General features: G+C 40.3%; 1 protein-coding gene across 3 annotated transcripts in view; it reads left to right on the top strand.

The window, feature by feature from the left end:
• VPS13C (vacuolar protein sorting 13 homolog C) overlaps nt 1-18,943 on the top strand; it is a 391,739-nt gene that overhangs the window by 129,924 nt on the left and 242,872 nt on the right. For all 3 annotated transcript variants that reach the window (XM_077264165.1, XM_077264166.1, XM_077264167.1), the window contains 9 exons: nt 1,339-1,510; nt 9,549-9,611; nt 10,045-10,186; nt 10,831-10,925; nt 11,660-11,802; nt 13,235-13,427; nt 14,157-14,271; nt 16,766-16,902; nt 18,418-18,544. In XM_077264165.1, the coding sequence (XP_077120280.1) occupies nt 1,339-1,510; nt 9,549-9,611; nt 10,045-10,186; nt 10,831-10,925; nt 11,660-11,802; nt 13,235-13,427; nt 14,157-14,271; nt 16,766-16,902; nt 18,418-18,544 (1,187 nt within the window). The remainder of the gene's footprint in view (nt 1-1,338; nt 1,511-9,548; nt 9,612-10,044; nt 10,187-10,830; nt 10,926-11,659; nt 11,803-13,234; nt 13,428-14,156; nt 14,272-16,765; nt 16,903-18,417; nt 18,545-18,943) is intronic.

Raw genomic sequence — 18,943 nt, 5'->3', positions numbered from 1 at the left:
TGAAAAATAGTTTTTTTCCACAAATGTTGCTTTTAGTCCCAAACTTTTCATGTTCACAAAGGTAGCAGGAGAATATGGACCACCCAATTTGTTGTGAAATCCTGAGTATGCTGATATCCTATATGTGCAGGAAAACTACTGTTTGGCCATATGACAGGCCTCGGAATGGAAGGATCCCTATTTGAATTTTTGATCCCAGATTTGGCAGGAATAGACTGCAGGCGCAATGTTGCATTTAAAAAGCCACTATGGTTCCAAAACAGGAGATCCCCACACACTTGACCGCATTTTGGAAGTTACACCTCTTGGTGAATTCATTTAGGGTTGTTTTGTAGTAAGCTTTTTAACAGATGATACACAGAATTATGTAACAATTTTCACAAAAATGTTGTTTTAGCCCTAAGTTTTTAATTTTCAAAAGAGTTTTTAGGAGGAAATAAACCATGTAATTGATTACGCACTTTTTTTGAGTGTGCCAATACCTGATTTGTAATCGTGAGCTTCTTGTCAGGTACATTAAGGTCAGAAGGGAAGAAGCGCCATATTGAAATACAGATTTTGCTGGAATGGTTTGCGGTTGTCATATCACATTGGCTGAGCCCCTGAGGTGCCAGTGCTGTAGAAACTCCCCATAAGGCTATGTGCACACGTTGCGGATTAGGCTTAGGAATTTCTGGTGGAATTTCTGGTGCGGATTCTGTCTCTCCTGGCAGAAAACGCACCTGCGGTTTTTTGTGCGGTTCCGCAGCGTTTTTTTTTTTACTGCGGTTTTCTTGCAGATTTGCTGCGTTTTTTACCACTGCGGTTTTTCTATAATGGAATGGGTACAAAAACGCTGCAGATTCACAAAAAAGAAGTGACATGCTACTTCTTTTAAACCGCAGCGTTTCCGCAGCGGATTTTCCGCAAAGTGTGCACAGCATTTTTTTTTCTCATTGATTTACATTGTACTGTAAATCAATTGCGGATCTGCAGCGTTTCTGCACTGCAAAAAATGCTGTGGATCCGCAGAGAATCCGCAACGTGTGCACATACCCTAAGTGACCCCATTTTACAAACTGCACCCCTAAGTGAATACATCTAGTGTTGCAGTGATCATGTTGACACCGCAGCTTTGTCACAGAATTTTATACTGTTTGTGGTGAAGAAATACTTACATTTTTATCACTAAAATACTGTTCTAGTGCCAGAATTTTCCTTTCTTTTGAGAGAGATTAAACTTAGATTGAAAAGCACCTTTCATAAGAATATTTATAATTGTTTGCAAAAGTAAATACATTTTAGCAAAGCGATTTGTATTCAGAGCTTTTTTTTTTGTCATTCCCGTTTCATCTACAGGTGGAATTATGCAATTACCAGCATCTTGGAAATTCATGTTAGGCGAAGAACAAAAATGTGGTCATGGTGTAACATTACACAACACAGGGAAAACCTAAAATGTTACAAGAATGCGTACAAGGCCAAACTGACCCAAACAAAGCTTCCTGAAGAAGCCACAAAGCAGATCCAGGTGATTGATATGGACATAATGTACCTGTGTGTAACTTTTTCTGAATGTACCATCTAGACCTTCTGCTGTTTTACCTTAGGGACCGTGACGTAGTTCTGCAGTGATGCAATGTGAAGGACTTAAAATGTGACGCATGGATGTAATATCAGTAGTCCACAATTAATTGCATAATTTTAACTTGAAATACATTTTAATTTGCGGTGCTTTATACATATAAAAATCTGACCTATTGGGACAAAATTGACGTGTGTAAGGGTAGGTTCACATTTGTACATGGCTGTATACTGAACACTTGTTTTAATTTGTCTAAATCTCTGGTAAATGGAATCCAGACGCAACCCTTCGAAGGAGCCCCAACAGAGCACTTCATTATAATGAAGCAGACCGTCACTTTGGCCTCCCTTCTGTCAGTATAGGTCTTTTTAGATATACCAAGTTAAGGTACCTTCACACTAAATGATTTACCAACGATCACGACCAGCGATACAACCTGGCCATGATCGTTGGTAAGTCGCTGTGTGGTCGCTGGGGAGCTGTCACACAGACAGCTCTCCAGCGACCAACGATGCCGAGGTCCCCGGGTAACCAGGGTAAACATCGGGTTACTAAGCGCAGGGCCGCCCTTAGTAACCCGATGTTTACCCTGGTTACCATTGTAAAAGTAAAAAAAACAAACAGTACATACTCACCTTCTGCTGTCTGTCACACGTCCCTGGCCGTCTGCTTCCCGCACTGACTCTGATTGCCGGCCGTAAAGTAAAAGCAGAGCACAGCGGTGAAGTCACCGCTGTGCTCTGCTTTTACTTTCTGGCCGGCCGGAGCTCACAGTCAGTGCGGGAAGCAGACGGCGAGGGACGTGTGACAGACAGCAGAGGGTGAGTATGTACTGTTTGTTTTTTTTACTTTTACAATGGTAACCAGGGTAAACATCGGGTTACTAAGCGCGGCCCTGCGCTTAGTAACCCGATATTTACCCTGGTTACCATTGTAAAACATTGCTGGCATCGTTGCTTTTGCTGTCAAACACGACGATACACGCCGATCTGACGACCAAATAAAGTTCTGACCTTTCAGCAACGACCAGCAATATCACAGCAGGATCCTGATCGCTGCTGCGTGTCAAACACAACGATATCGCTATCCAGGACGCTGTAACGTCACGGATCGCTATCGTTATCGTTGCAAAGTCGGTTAGTGTGAAGGTACCTTTATTGTTTCCGTCTAATAAAGATTAACACCTACAGACTGGAATGAATGTGAATGGCTCCACAAGTGGTTTTGTCTGAATTCCATTTTGGGGGAATTTATATGGAAACCCTGATACAAGTCCTCAGAATAAAGCGGTGCCAAAATGGCAACTTGGTCTCATTGAAATCTGTCTCCTCAGTCAAAAAATTGATGGGACGTGATTCTAAATCTGCTACCAAACTTGATGCTGATAGCGTGTAACTGCTCCAGAAAACGGCTTCATTAACACCTTCATTCCCGAGCCTGTTTTCACCTTTATGACAAGGCCAAATTTTACAAGTCTGACCAGTGTCACTTTACGAGGTAAGAACTCTGGAACACTTCAACAGATCCCACTGCCTCTGAGTGTCACGACACAGCTGTCAGGAGACCCGGGACCAGGGCTCCTTCCCTGTCCCTGACACTAAGGGGTTACTTAGCTCGCTCTAGTCCTCGGGATACTGAAGGTGAGGATACCTGGATCGCCACCCTTGCCTTATTTCCTGAGTTAGCCCTCCAACTGTTCTCTTCCCCTACCCAGGGAAGAGGGGCGCTACTGTGCATCGCAGTATACCAACCCGACAAACAAGGCTACACAAACAAGGATAAACTGAAAACACCAGGCATACAAATATTCACTCACATATAACAAAGGAATACATCGGGGAGCTGAGGATGGGGAATAAACCAATGAAGAGGAGGGAAGGGAATTACCACACTTAAAAATCACGCAACAGTCACCGAAAACTCCTTCAGCACTACTTCTCATAAGAACTCCTCTCCTCCTAAGCCATATGCAGCAAATGCTAGCTCTGACATGGATTTGAATCAGGACCCAGATTATAAAGGGAATGGGAGTGGCTAACTGATGTCAGCTGAGAGCTCAGGATTCTCCAACATAGCCGATTAACCCCTGTTCTAGCAAAAAGAATAAACACCATTAAAATGAAGGAGAAGTGCTTCTCAGCGCAGAAGTAGGAGCAATGAGACGCCATGGTCTTCTGGCTCTTCTCTGTTGTGGAAACTCCATGACACTGAGGGTTTTTTTCTTGACATGTTGTACTTCATGATGGTTGTAAAATTTCTTCGATATGACTTGCGTTTAATTGTGAAAATAATGGAATTTGGCGAAAATTTGGAAAATTTTGCAATTTTCAAACTTTGAAATCTTATGCCCTAAACTCAGAGAGTTATGCCACACAAAATAGTTAATAAATAACATTTCCCACATCTACTTTACAGAAGTCCAATTTTTTAAACATTTTTTTTTATTCCGAAGTTATAAGTGTTAAAAGTTGATCAGCGATTTCTCATTTTTCTAACAAAATTTACAGAACCCTTTTTTTTTAGGGATCACATTTGAAGAAAGTTTGGGGAGTCTATATGACAGAAAATATTTAAAAGTGACTCCATTCTAAAAACTGCACCCCTCAAGGTGCTAAAAACCACATTCAAGAAGTTTATTAACCCTTCAGGTGCTTCACAGGAATTTAAATTTCAAAAAACTGACCGTCACATCCAAACATAGACTAAGTGTGAACAAGTGCTGAACCTAGAGTCACCAACTCATATACATACAAACAAAAAATTCCTTCACATTTATTTAACAGGACCCCAAACGTTGTTGTGCAATTTCTCCTGAGCATGCCGTTACCCCATATGTGGGCGAAAACCACTGTTTGGGCGCATAGCAGGACTCTGAAAGGAAGGCGTGCCATTTGACTTTTTGATTGGAAAATTTGCTGGAATGATTAGTAGACGCCATGTCATGTTTGGAGAGCCCCTGATGTGCCTAAACAGTGGAAACCCCCACAAATGACACCAATTTTGAAACTAGACTCCCCAAAGATTTTATCCAGATGTGTGGTGAGCACCTTGAACCCCCTGGTGCTTAACAGAAAATTGTAACGTTGAGTTGTGAAAATAAATTAAAAAAAAATTACATTTTTCCACAAAAATTATCTTTTAGCCTCAATTTTTTTTCATTTTCACAATGGGAACAGGATAAAAAGGATCCCCAAATATGTTGTGCAATTTCTCCTGAGTATGCTGATATGCCATATCTGGAGGAAAACTACTGATTTGGCGCACTGCGGTGCTTGGAAGGGAAAGCGTGACGTTTGGGAATGCAGACTTTAAAGCAGTGTTTCTCAACTCCGTTTCTCAAGACCCACCAACAGGTGAAGTTTTCAGGATCTCCTATTATTTCACAGGTGATAATTTCATCATCTGCTCCAGCATTAACTCCATCATCTAAGGAAATCCTGAAAACATGGCCTGTTGGTGAAACACTGCTTTAAAGGAATGGTCTTCTTGCATCACGTCGCGTTTGGAGAGCCCGTGGTGTGCCTAAACAGAGGAAACGCCCCCCCCCCACACACACACACACTAGTGACCCTATATTGGAATTGATCTAGTGTTTTTCTGGTATATGAATTTGGTGGTGGTATACGTGTGTTATGTAGTGTACGTCAGGATGGAATTCGTGAGTTATGGAATTCAGAAATAAATGTATTAGTCAATGGATGATAGTCAGTGGATGAGTAGTAGACTCTGAAACAGTCTTTCATACACAGACCAGGTTTGTCAGGGCAGGTGTAACATAGATAAATGGTGTCCTTTTGTATCCCCCTTCTGTTACACACTTTGTGTCCGTCCTCTCTTTGCAGTTTGAGAGACCACAGCCGGGAAATGTTTTCCTGGTTCAATACTGGCACTTTCAGTTCTGGAAGTACTGGGGCTCGCTCCTTCCTGACTGCCAAATATTAGGACTTTGATCACTACTTCCTGAAACTTAAGGAAGGTCCTGGTCTGGCCTGCGCATCATGAGAGCATTGTCATCTGTACGATGTGCATGGCCAGCTTCTTGTACCAGACCTTGGCTTTTCTCATGGCACTGTACGGCTGGAGGACTTTATCAGAGAGATTAACTCCTCCCATGTTCTTGTTGTACACCAGTACACAGTGTGTGGTTTGTGGACCTGTGTAGAGGTACCTCGTACAGTGCTGGGTGTGCTGCCATCACCATCTCTCTTTTCCTTGTACTTGACCTCCAGCATGTTGTCACTACGCTGGTATAAATGTTATCTACATAGAGGTGATAACCTTGATCCTGCAGAGGGTGCACCAAATCCCACACACATTTCCCACTAACTCCCAGGACAGGGGGTCATTCACTAGGTTGAATTCAAGTGTTCTTCCCTTCATAAACCCTAAACTTGTGGGTGTACCCTGAGGTAGTCTCACATAGTTTGTACAGCTTCTTTCCGTACCTGGCCTTGTTAATTGGCAGGTATTGCCGGAATTTGAGCCTCCCCTTGAAATGGTTTAGGGACTTGTTCCCACAGATGTTCCTTTGGGGTTTCCCACAGATGTTCCTTTGGGGTTTGTACACCTCAGCAAACTTGTTGCGGAAGTGCTCAATGACCAGCCAGACTTTGAAAAGTTGGTCATTTCAGAGAGGACATTGTGCATTGTCACTGTAATGCAAGAATTTGTGGATGGCCTCAAAATGTGTCCATGCCATAGCCATGCGGAATACTGTAGTGTTATGCAAAACGTCAATACTGCAATATTGCGGAATTTCTCTCTTCTTCATTATCATGTGAAGAACCAAGCCATTAAAAACTTCATAATTTCTATGACGTCTACAATGGTCTAGTTGGCAAATTATGAAGTCGGATTTTGGGCACAAATTGCTGGGCGTACAAATTGATCTGCGACATCATGAGATGAACAAAATCTTCAGAGAAAAAGACTTTGAAAAAGTCAATTTCTGTGAGGTCTGTGGTATCAAATTGAATTCCTGATTGCGCCACAAAATCAAGAATCTGTGTATCATAATTTTTGGGAGGTGAGGTCGAGGTCCATATGGGGTCAATAACAGTGGGCACTGGTTCATTGTCTGTCCTGGGGCATCTGCGTGGTGGTTCGGTATCACTAGAGTAAGAGGAGGAGTTGGAAAAATAAAGGAAGGTGAGATTCTCTCCCTCAAGGTCAGTGTTGGAGGTAAGGAAAGCGTATGCCTCCTCCGCTAAATACTGGGTTTGGGACAAGCGGGATGCCTTTTTTTCACGTACCGTATGTGGTGTGTGTGTACCAAATTTTATTTTGATGTGATTGTGAGTGCATGGTGTAAGCTTCTTTTTTTATTTAGAAAAGAAAAAGAATATAGTAAGAAAAATATAAAAATTTGGTAAAATAAAAAACAAACTTACTAAATGAACGTCAGTAAGAAAAAAACAAATTATTGAGCGCTCGTAACGGGCAATAATCCTGATTCAAGTCACTAAAAAATGCTGTAGTAGTTGACTTTTACTAAAGTATATTTTACTGTCCCTAATCTAAATTATTTTTTGATTCTGTTTTAAGAAAAGAAAAAAAACCTCCAAAAACCGGAGGTTGATCACTAATGTGCGTCACCGATCAGCGCACGACGGCTGTACAATGTATGCACAGATGTGGTGCAAAATGGTATAAAATAATAGGGGAAAAAATATCCTTTTCAAAAACGAGCTTGGGTGCTAGTCAGTGGTGTACATCTGATCAGCAGTACGGCAGCTGTGGGACACATGTACAGAGTCGTATGGGGGGAGTAGTTGGTAAAAATAAAAAGTTGTGTAATACAGCGAGCACGAGTGATTTGCGTCACTGATCAACGTTTGGCGGCTGCACAGAGGTGGTGCAAAGGGGGAAGGGGAGAAGAATGGACAGCGACAAAAAGTCCTGGAGACCAACGAGCAAGGATGTTGACTCAATGAACTGCATCACTGAACAACGTTCGGCAGCTGCAGGACGCACAAAAAGAAAAAGCTGCCAAAAACGAGCCATCAGGTACTTGTCAGCATTTGGCAGTGGGGAGGGGAGAGTGGATGAGTAGGGAAAAGTTGAGTTAAGGAGGTAGAGGGGGATTAGGGAAAGCTCAGACAAGGATCAGGAACTCTTCTTTCTTCAGCAGAAGGAGCAGCAGCTGCAATCTCAGTGATGGCAGAGGCTTCTGTTCCCCCACAAGGGGACCATCCTGTACAAATCCGAAGCTAGACTGAGGTTGCACAAGGTGGTCACATGCAGATCACAGCTCGTCTGTGTGCTCTGATTGGTGTGATCACTGTCATTGTCGATCCCACCAATCGGAGCTGGCCCTGGTGATGCCGTGGTTGGTAGGCACCAGCCTTTGATCATGGCTCTTACAGCACCGATCTTAGGCTGGACATCTGTTTTTGAGGCAGTGTTAGTGCCTGAAACACTAAGAAATGCTGTGATTGGCTATTCAGGATTGAACAGCCAATCACAGGGATCATAGTTGTGAGGAGTGTAACCCCCCCACCCCCCCCACCCCCCCGCGGGGACAATCATGCGATCACTGCACAATTAAAGGTTAGAAATGTTTTATTTTAAGACTAGATGGTGGCCCAATTCTAACGCATCGGGTATTCTAAAATATGTATGTAGTTTATTTATGAAGATTTGAGAATAATGCAATGAATACACAGGATTCGGCCGTCCGGACGCGACCAATTAGCGAAGCGTGGTTCAAATCCCGCACCAATTCGCGGCCGGACTGCGCCTGATTGGTCGCGGCCGGCCGGGAACAATCAGTAAAGCCAGGGCCAGTTGCAGGTTTTTGAGGGCCCCTGGCGAAAGAGTCTCACAGCCCACGTAGTATATAGCACAGCTCACGTAGTATATGGCACAGCTCACGTAGTATATAGCATAGCTCACGTAGTATATAGCATAGCTCACGTAGTATATAGCACAGCCACGTAGTATATAGCACAGCCACGTAGTATATAGCACAGCTACATAGTATATAGCAAACCCATGTAGTATATAGCACAGCCCACGTAGTGTAGAGCACGGCGACGTAGTATGTAACACAGCCCACGCAGTATGTAACACAGCCCACATAGTATATAACACAGCCCACGTAGTATATAGCAATGTTGACACCATATCCCTGTTAAAAAAAGAATTAAAATAAAAAATAGGTATATACTCCCCTTCCGGTAGCCCCCGGATCCAGCCCAGGCCTTCAGTGATGCTCCTCGCGACGCTCCGTTCCGAGTAATGCCTTGCGGCAATAACCCTTGATGATGTAGCGGTCTCGCGAGACCGCTACGTCATCACGGGTCTTTGCCGCAATGCATTCTTGGGACCAGAGCATCGCGAGGAGCGGGAAAGGCTGCCGCGGACGCCGGAAGATGAGAATATAATGATTTTTTTAAAGTTATTTTTAACATTATATGTTGCAGCATAGGCAGCATCAGTAGTGAAAAGTTGGTCACACAGGGTTAATGGCAGTGTTAACGGACTCCGTTACACCGCGTTATGCCGCGGTGTAACGAAGTCCGTTTAACGGACTGCTAAAATGCTATATGGGCACTGACTGGAGGGGAGTAGGGAGGGGCCAATTCGCAGCCGGACTGTGCCTGTCGCTGATTGGTGGCGCCCAGCTGGCCGCGACCAATCAGCGACGCGGGATTTCCTTGACAGACTGACTGACAGACAAACAGATGGAAGTGGACCTTAGACGATTATATAGATAGATAATTGCAGCAGAATAATAAATTGAAAATATCTGATATTGTAAATGGCGTAGACCAATTTTATCTATAAGAATGGACTGATTGGTCAGAAATGCATGTAAACCATGTTTTAGTCTGAACTCTGTTTTAAATGAGTGAATAATTTTTCTGAAGCGTTTCATTCTTTTTACATTTTTTTGTTTATCTTTGCAGTTTGACTTTTAAGGTAACATTTTCACTGTGTTTTTATTGCCATTTATGTAATATATTTTTTTTTCTTCTTCTAGGCATTGGAAAAACCTCTTGATGTATTTAATATAACTCTCGCTAGGCAACAAGCACAAGCAGAGGTAACTTTTAGTTATTTAAAGGGAACCTGTCGCTTACAAAAAATATTATGTACCTGCAGATATAGTGATAAAATGCAGCTAAATGGCATTTAAATTGTTAGACTATTTACTCTAAGTGCCATTCCAGGGAGCAAACTAAGTTCTGTTCTGCTCGCTTCCAAACCCATAACAGTCACTGCTCACCGCACAGTGAGTCTGCGGTGATCGCTCCCCCTCTACCGTGACTGACAGCCAGCTCTGTACAGTTATGTCTGCAGACCAGTCAAGAGGAGGAGGAGTGATAACAGCCGCTCTCAATGAATTTGTTTTTTAATTGAATTATAGAATAAATTAAATTATTTGTTTATGCATACAAGCACGCATTTATGACTACAGTTGCTAAATTGTATATAATTTTTTTAATATAATGCATTATTATTTACACTATTTTTAGGTAGTGCGGTCAGGTCAGAAAGTGCTGGCGAAAAAGGCTGCACAAACTGGAGAGAAGAAAAGTGGAGGCTGGTTTGGAGGATTCTGGGGGAAGAAAGAAACCTCTAAAAAAGAAGACTCTGAAGAACTTTCTGTACCTGAAAGTAATTTTTAACAGAAATTACATTCTTATTCCAATTACTTATGTAAAAAAGGTAGTAGGTGTAACTAAGTGGCCTTTTTCACCACTATATCAGAAGCCTAGATATAGCAGGCGCTTGGCTAACAGTCTGGATCAGATAAGCCTATGACTTTTGCTGTTTAACCCGTTAGCTATGTCTGTCAGTAGTTATTTTTGCATCCAAATGGTCGCGGGGCTTCACTTTGTCACTCAATCAAACCACTCTTTCTGAAACCCCTGCAGATTTGAACCATCCAAGCATTTTTTAAATGTGCAGCATGTTCTTTCAGCTTTTTTTATGGCATTTTTCACCCATTCAAATGAATAGGAAAAAATGCATGTAAAAAACACATCTAAGCGCATGTCAAAACACTTAATAATTGTATTTTTTAAACAGCGTTTTCCTGCCAACACACTGGTGCAGATAAATCTGCCTCAAATAATCAATGTGTGCACTTACCCTAACAGTATGAATTCAGCTGGAGTCTTCTCCTTTTGACAAATGATGAGGATATGGGTGAACATTGATAATGCTACACTATCCAACCCTTAAAACAGATTAGCATTTTACTGAGAAAATATTGGCCATATTTAATCTATCATTTTTGGGCTTTTATTTATTTTCAGAGATTGAAGACTTGATGACTCCCGAGGAAAAGAAGAAACTCTTTACTGCGATAGGTTACAGTGAAAGCTCTCATAACCTCTGTTTGCCCAAGGCGGTAAGTAGATTTTTTTTTACAGGTGTTAGCAGCTTGGAAAGAAAAATATCTTGGCTTTCAATAAAGCAACAACTCAGAAGTTAAGATATGCCTATTGTCAACTGCCCACAGAATACCTGCTGACAAGCTTATTTCCAAGTAGGCACATTTTGCAGCATGCTTTGGGTTATTGTAGGATAGCTCGAATCAAATGCTATCCAAAATTTAATAAAGAATGGGTAGATAGTAGTGATGAGCCATCGTGCTCAGATAATGTGTTATCTTGGGTGTTCTCGGATAATATGTTCGAGTCCCCGCGGCTGCATGAGTCCTGTTAGACAGCTGCAACACATACAGGGATTGTTGTTTTTTAGGAAATCCCTGCATGTGTTGCTGCTGTCTAACAGCCACAAAACATGCAGCCAAGGGACTCAAACATATTATTCGAGCACAACCAAAATACTCCGATAACACATTATCCAAGCACATTTGCTCACCACTAATGGATAGTCTTCCTTATTTATTATTCCTTTTTCCTGGTGCAAATTTCCACCTCATCAATACTAAAGCACCAACAGATCATCACTTACACTACCATACACGAAAGATGGTTTGCAGCAGTCCTCCGACTCCGTTATCTGTTCATAGAGCGCAAATGGTATAAAATGTTAATTGAAACCAATTGCAAAAATTGATTGTCCTACATGTTTAAAGCACAGTTACTCTGTTAGAATAATTTTTTTCCTTTCTTGCAGTACGTTGCACACATTCTAAGTTTCCAGTTACTTAGCACATCAATAGTCATCAGAGAAGATGCCCATGCACCAGAGACATTGAAGGTGCAGATTGTTGATCTCAGCACTAAAATCTACCAGAGACCAGGAGCGCAGGCTATAAAGTGAGTCCGCCACTTATTGTTATTCTGTGCAAATAAATGTTCTTACTATATTTATACTCACTGGAATTGTAACACTAGTTTGTTACATGTATTATGCTCCAATCATTTTAAGAGACTACTTTTGTAAATATGTCGGACCCCTTCCTTGAATAGAGCATAGTTGCATTGCAAGTTTCTGTGTATGTGTGATATATATGTGATGTATATGTGACAAAAAGATTGTCAAACATGGTCCCTAAAAGCATGGACTAAAGCCTTATTTGCTGTTGTACCAAGCAAAACTTATTTTTGGGTATTACAGTAAATATGTTTGATTAATATTTCTTCTGTCAAACGTTTTATCTTGAGCAACATGATTTACAACAAATAGCAGTCTTAATTAAGCACCCTTTTATCTATTATTTGACCAAATCTTCAGCTATTTACAGTACAAGTGAATGAGGTTTTCAAAATTGCATTAGCGGAAAAAAAAATCTTAAATTAATATATTGAGAATTTTTAAATGCACGGTATTCTGATTTTGCAATGAAAAGAGACCAGTTTGTGATGCATAAAGTGAAATGAGGGGTAAAATGCCCCTCCCCCAACCCAACCCTCCTAAAAAACAGACTTTGGTATGTAGTGATGAGTGAATGTGCTCGGATAACGTCTTATCTGAGCATGCTCGGGTGTTATCTGAGCATCTGGCAGTGCTCGTATATTATGTTAGAGTCCCTGTGGCTACTTGGTTTGCAACTGTTACAGCCTGAACACGTGGGGATTGCCTGTTAGGGAATCCCTGCATGTGTTGAGATTGTCTAACATCCCCAAATCATGCGGCCGCAGGGACTCCAACATAATAAATGAGCACTCCCAGATGCTCGGATAACGCCCCAGCGTGCTTGGATAAGATGTTTTTTGAGCACGTTTGCTCATCACTAGTGGCATGCTTTGACTTACTCTTTATATAAAATGAGGAAATTTAAAGGGGTTTTACCTTTTTAAATCGTTATTATACTATAGATTTATGGTAGAATTTTATTGTGGAATCCAGTGATTGGCTTCTGTGGTGACATCACATCCATAACCACCGCATTCAATCAGAAAGGCCAGAGAAGCTGTGGAGATGCAGCGTGGACCTGGGAATGATGAGCAACAACTGTTTGTTATTTCAGATCTCTGCAACCTTAATATACTATGACATTTTACAAAGGACAACCCCTTTAAAGTCTATGTAGGAACATTATTATATTGGTACTAAACAAGTTGCATCGAGTGGTGAATGCACTAAGAAATGCTTAGAATGTGGATCACTTGGAAATGTAAAAGTGAAATGACTAAAATCAGTTGTCCGAGCTAGATACATTAGAACTCGGTTACTGCCCCTATGAATCAGATATACTATAGTTTATAGAGTATATTAAGCTAGTGTATTCTGTTTTTGATTTTTCAGAGTAGAAGCAAAACTGGACCATTGGTATGTGACAGGTCTGAGCCAGCAAAATATCGTTCCATCTCTAGTAAGTACAATTGGCTCCAGCGAATCATCCCTCCTCAAGATCAAGTTTGAAACCAACCCTGAAGACCACACTGCAGATCAAGTCCTAACATTGCAGTCGCAGCCTGTGGAGATCATTTATGATGCTGTAAGTTTATCTAGCTGTGTGTTCAGGAGCACTGCACCTCATTGTCATGGTTGTAGCATTTTAGACCATCTTCGTTTGTATTTTGTAACTTTATTTTGAGACGCTCAGTGCCTCCCAATATCTTTTAATATCTGTTTTTTGATCAAAGTGAACTCCCAGTGATTTATATTCCTTTTGTAATATGATTGGAGTTAAAATTCTGAAAACTCCCATACTTTATCAATGTACAGATAAAACTCTGGTATGATAAGTCATTACACGTATGAGTAATATTTTGTTACATAACAGACTAAATATTGAGACTGTTACTCTGAAAAGCAAGCACTTTATACTGTGTTGTAAAGGAGATTGGGAATTACTTCTCACATTCACTGTTCACTGCTATTGTTCTTTTATCTTGCCACTTATTTTTCTCTATTTTTTTTCCATATGCTTTTTATATGTCTCCATGTAAAGTTTATCTTGTGTTGTATTCTAGGTTTTCATACGGTAGTTTATTTGTAGTGTGTCTGTTTTAATAAATGATCATTTGGCATTTATCTGACAATATTATGTTGTTAATCAATTTGGGAATTGTGCATTTAATTTGGTAAGGAATGAATAAGAAAATGTTACGTGTGTGTATAAGAGAAGACGAATGAAACATCATCTCCTGGGAACTCTTCAAATATAACTTAAGTGTATATCTAGTTTAACCTATTACTGTTCATTTTGTATTTCCATTTTTAGGCAACAATTAATGCACTATCAGACTTTTTCCGGACTCAGAAAGGAATGGACTTGGAAGAGCTAACGTCTGCTACATTGATGAAACTAGAAGAGATCAAGGAGAAAACAGCTGCAGGTAATTCATTAATTCTTACCAATCTGTCCATTATCTGCGCTTTATATGTTCTTCGTACATACTTGTAATAAAACTAAATTATATACTTCCAATCCCAAATAATTTATGTCTATATTGTAACGCAATAAAAATCCAATTTATTGATAGATATTTTTTAAGCAATATAGGCTTAATTAGATTTTTAACCTGGGCCTGAAATGGCCAAATTTCTCGCATTTACCTTTCTCCTTTACATTTAGACAGATTTGCCATTAAGATACCTGGAGAAGCTGCAGTAATCTCATGTAAAGCACATTCATTATATGGAATACACCAAAATGTAGCTTCAGCTTAATGATCTTTTGCCAGTATGATTTAGGTTCCATATAGACAACTTTAACAATAAATAAGTCATGAAGACCCAGGCTTCTGTGTACAGCACGGTGGTCTACTGCAGAGCTCCTAATGAAGTTACTTGGAGCCAAGGAGTAATAATATATGACCCTCAGAGATATTTTCTTCTGCTCTGCATAGTAATGTTTTGTTAAAGTTCTTTTCAAGCTTCATAAATATGCAAAGGTTTTAGGCACATGTGCAAAAAAAATAGCTAAATAAACTAATACTATAGCGCTAAGCAGGGGGATATAGGGAGAACATAGATTATTACCTACATAAACTAAACTAAAATAGAAATGCATGCAACAATATATGATGAAATATTAGCATAAAGAATTACATGAATAAATGGTTTGCTTAAGACCTTGAAATATGAACATGAAGGAAATTGTGCCACTTAGAGTGAAGTAGATGATTGTATTAAGGTATGCTGGTAACAATAAACACCTGTACAGATTGGGCAATATAATGTGCATTAGGTAAGTACTGCTGTTATTGATTCCCAAAAAATAGTCAATGATCATTGGATGCTAGAGAGTGGCAAGCTTACTGTTTCCAACGGAACCCCACTTAATAAAATAGGAATAAAAATAAAAGTCCTACTGTGTTCAGGGGTCGAATCCTCATGAACCAAGGGAGGATAGAAGTGTTGACGTCTTCGGTGCTCCTGCAAGCGTTGGTGTCCAGGTGGTGCAGTGCTACGCTGAAAGGCTTACTTACTTGACAGTGGTGGGACCAGGGTGCTATGGCCGGTAGCATCCCTGGTAACCATGCAGTTGAAGGAGTCAGTGGTGTGTGACATCAGTTAGGTTGAGTCCGAAGTCCTGCGGTGTCCAAGTGCCAAAACCTACGCGTTTAGGGGAAAGCATGGTTTCCCTTCGTCAGGTTATACTGGTTTGGGCTACAGGAGGAATTTTAAAGCTGGCAACTGGCTGGTGGAAGTTAAGATATGGTCCTCAAGGAGCTCTGAGCTCAACATCATTGAGTCTGTCTGGGGTTACAGGAAGAGACACAAGGATTTTTGCAAGCCTGCCACCACTGAAGATCGGAGGTTGGCTCTCGAAGATGTTTGGAACAACCTACCTGCTTAGTTCTTTGAAAAACTGTGTGCCAGTGTAGCCAGAATAATTGATGCTGCTTTGAAGGCAACAGGTGGTCACACCAAATATTGATTGGATTTAGATTTTTTTTTTTCCCCATTCACTTTGCATTTTGTTAATTGATAAAAATAAACTATTAACATTTCTATTTTTGAAAGCATACTTTGAAGACTTTTTCCACCTCTGCCAAAAACTTTTGTAGGATACCATATATATTTTGATTCTCTAAATTACAAAATAAAAAATATGCATATTGATCATTCATAATGTGTATGGTAGTCAACACTGCAGATAGTAATCTAAAAAGGCCTTCGGGAAGGGGAGTGGCGAAAGTTATGTCATTAGTAGCAACATTACCAAGTTTGCAGGGATCTATATCAGCTCAGTTCACATTACCTGTGCTGTATTTTAAGAAACAAGTTTTTGCCACCTAATCTGAAAGCAGCATAATGTAGAAGCATATACCCTGAATCCAGCAATGTCTCACTTACTGGGTTGCTTGCTGTAGTTTTGATAATATCACTGTATTATTAGCATGACATTCCCTAATGGACTAGTAAACCTGCTGCTATGTAGTCCTCCATATTCATGAGCTCCGTATAACCCCGCCCCCACCACAGGCCGCTTTCTGCCTATTTACAGTATACACAGAAAACTGCCAGTCAGTCATGAGGGCGGAGTCATACAGGGCTCGGCATTCTGACAACTTGTAGATGTGCAGCAGATGAAAGTGATCTTAAAACTGCAGCAAACAGCCCAATAAGTGATACATTGTTGGAATCAAGGATTTTGACCCGGCTCTCAGATGTGGTCAGGAAAACCTTGTAACAGATTCCCTTTCATGTATCAAACACTATGTGGTATAATATTAGATTCATAAATGTTATAGTTGCCAAACACAACTTTGCTCCTTACATCACAAAGACTATGATTTTCTCATAAGATATACATAATTTTTCTTTAAAAAGGCATTACAAATAGTTAAACACTAAGTAACCAGTTTTGACTTTTTTTCCTAGGGCTTTCTCACATAATTGAAACCAGGAAAATCCTTGACTTACAAATAAATCTGCAGCCGTCTTACCTGTTGATCCCAAAGTCTGGCTTCTATCATGAAAAGACTGACCTTCTCATTGTGGATTTTGGTAGTTTGCAGGTATATACTGTAGCATGTTGGCTAAGCAGCAGGCTTTCTTTGAATTCTATTTAGGCAGTTAAATTATTATTTATTTATTTTTTTGCTAAAAATAATGTAGTCCTTTCTTTTATGATGACACAGGCTTAGTGGTTGCAGCGGAGTTATATTTCCTTATCTGTGTCTAATTTTAGAAGGTATTGATGCCAAATTTAGATTTGTCCGTTTCTCACTTACTAGATGTTTTCGGGTTATGTGATCCAGTCTTCGCTATTTCTGGACACTGGGCTGCTTAGTACATGTTTTCCGTAACCGTAGCTTCATAAGTGTTGTGTGAATGGAAGTGGCATCATCCCTTGTAGTAGAATTATGTAATAATCACTTGTAACCGTATCTGTGACATCTTACCATTTTGTGGCTTGTGGAAAATGATCGGGGCAGTTTTTTTAAACTTTGATAGTTTACTAATCATTTCTACTAAGATGCATGACTCCCTTGCTTTCTGAAGGACTCTCTGACAAGGCCTCTTAAGGGGACACTGTACATAAATGACAGGTAATTGATTATTGCATAGACTCTTTAATTCTGAGGATTTTGTTAGCATAAAATGAAGATAATTGGAAAATACCTAATGTTTTGCGTTGGCTTAGAACTTTAAACGTTCTAAGATTAATAGGTTGAACTAGATGGAAAGTACACTTCCACTGCCCATTTGTAACCATACATTTTAGATGTATTGTTAGTCCTGGTCATTCAGGGCTGGCAATCTTTAGCTGACCGGCCAAAGATGACAGCACAGACACTGATAATTCTGTTGCACAGTATTTGTTTTCTCTGCATGCTGTGTTTACTTATATATTTAAGATTTAGGTATCACGATTAATGTTTCATTAATTTTGAAGATTAATATGACCATTTAAAGGGAACTGGTCATGTGACAGACCGCTATATACCTGCAGATATTGAATCAATCTGCAGGTTAAAAATGTTCTTACATTGTACAGTGCCCACATTGAGATGCTCTGCCAGGTGGAATGAACTTAATTTCCTCTTGGCATACTTGGTTTTTCAGGACAGGGGTGGCTCTGGCATGGTTTGAGTCATCGCTCTGTGCATGGAGAGTGGCAGCTGTAACCCCTGGCACTGACTGACAGCCAGCCCTAATGATGAGCAGCCCTGGTACTCTCCAAGCACAGACAGTGACTGACACCTTGCCGGCTCCACCCCTGTGGCAGAAAGATCAAACCTGCTGGGGAATTGAAGTCCATTTCCTCCTGGTAGCAGGGCTCTCAGTGTAGCGGCTGCACGATGTCAGGAAGCTATTAACTTACAGATTAACACCATAACTGCAGGTTAATAGTGTTTTGTCACATGGTAGGTTCCCTTTAAGGGGATTTTTTTGCAAGAGTTGTTGTTTTAAACTATGGTCTAGTGTGCGTGTTACGTTTTTTGTAACCTGTGAATCACTAGATATTTTTTGCAAAAAAATTTATTAAAGATCTTATTTGATTTTTTTTTCTCTTTTTTTTTTTGCAGCTTACTAGTATTAACCAAGGTTCTCTTCCAACTATTGGCTCTTCATCACTGGAGGAGCTGATGGATAAAGCCTATGATAAATTTCATGTTCAGCTCAAAAAAGTGCAAATGCTGTTCTGCAAACCAGGTATTGTTCAGTGTGTTTTAAAGACGACCTGTCACCCAAACAAAGGTGGCTAGTTTTTGCTTTTTAATTAATTCATAGTGCTCGTGGAGTATTTTTTTTTTTTTTTTTTTAAAGCCCGTACCATATACGGTATTTGTTTCTTTTTATTTAATGTGCTCAATGTGCACGTTTTTATGGTCTTTACCAAGAGGGCTACGGTTAATAGTGCAAACCAGCCTAAAGATATGCCCCCATAGAATCCTGTGCGCTATGCTTCCCTTGTAAAGACCAATAACATTAGCATATTAGACATTCCAATTAAATATATATGCATCTCTGGAAATGTTTGGCTCATTTTTAAAAAAAGTTGAATATTTGGGGGAACTTCAGGAATTAAATAAGAGTAGAAACTGTCCACTT

This window comes from Ranitomeya variabilis, chromosome 5 (assembly GCF_051348905.1).
Source record: "Ranitomeya variabilis isolate aRanVar5 chromosome 5, aRanVar5.hap1, whole genome shotgun sequence".
NCBI lineage: Eukaryota > Metazoa > Chordata > Amphibia > Anura > Dendrobatidae > Ranitomeya > Ranitomeya variabilis.
This window is presented reverse-complemented; position numbering and strand designations above follow the sequence as displayed.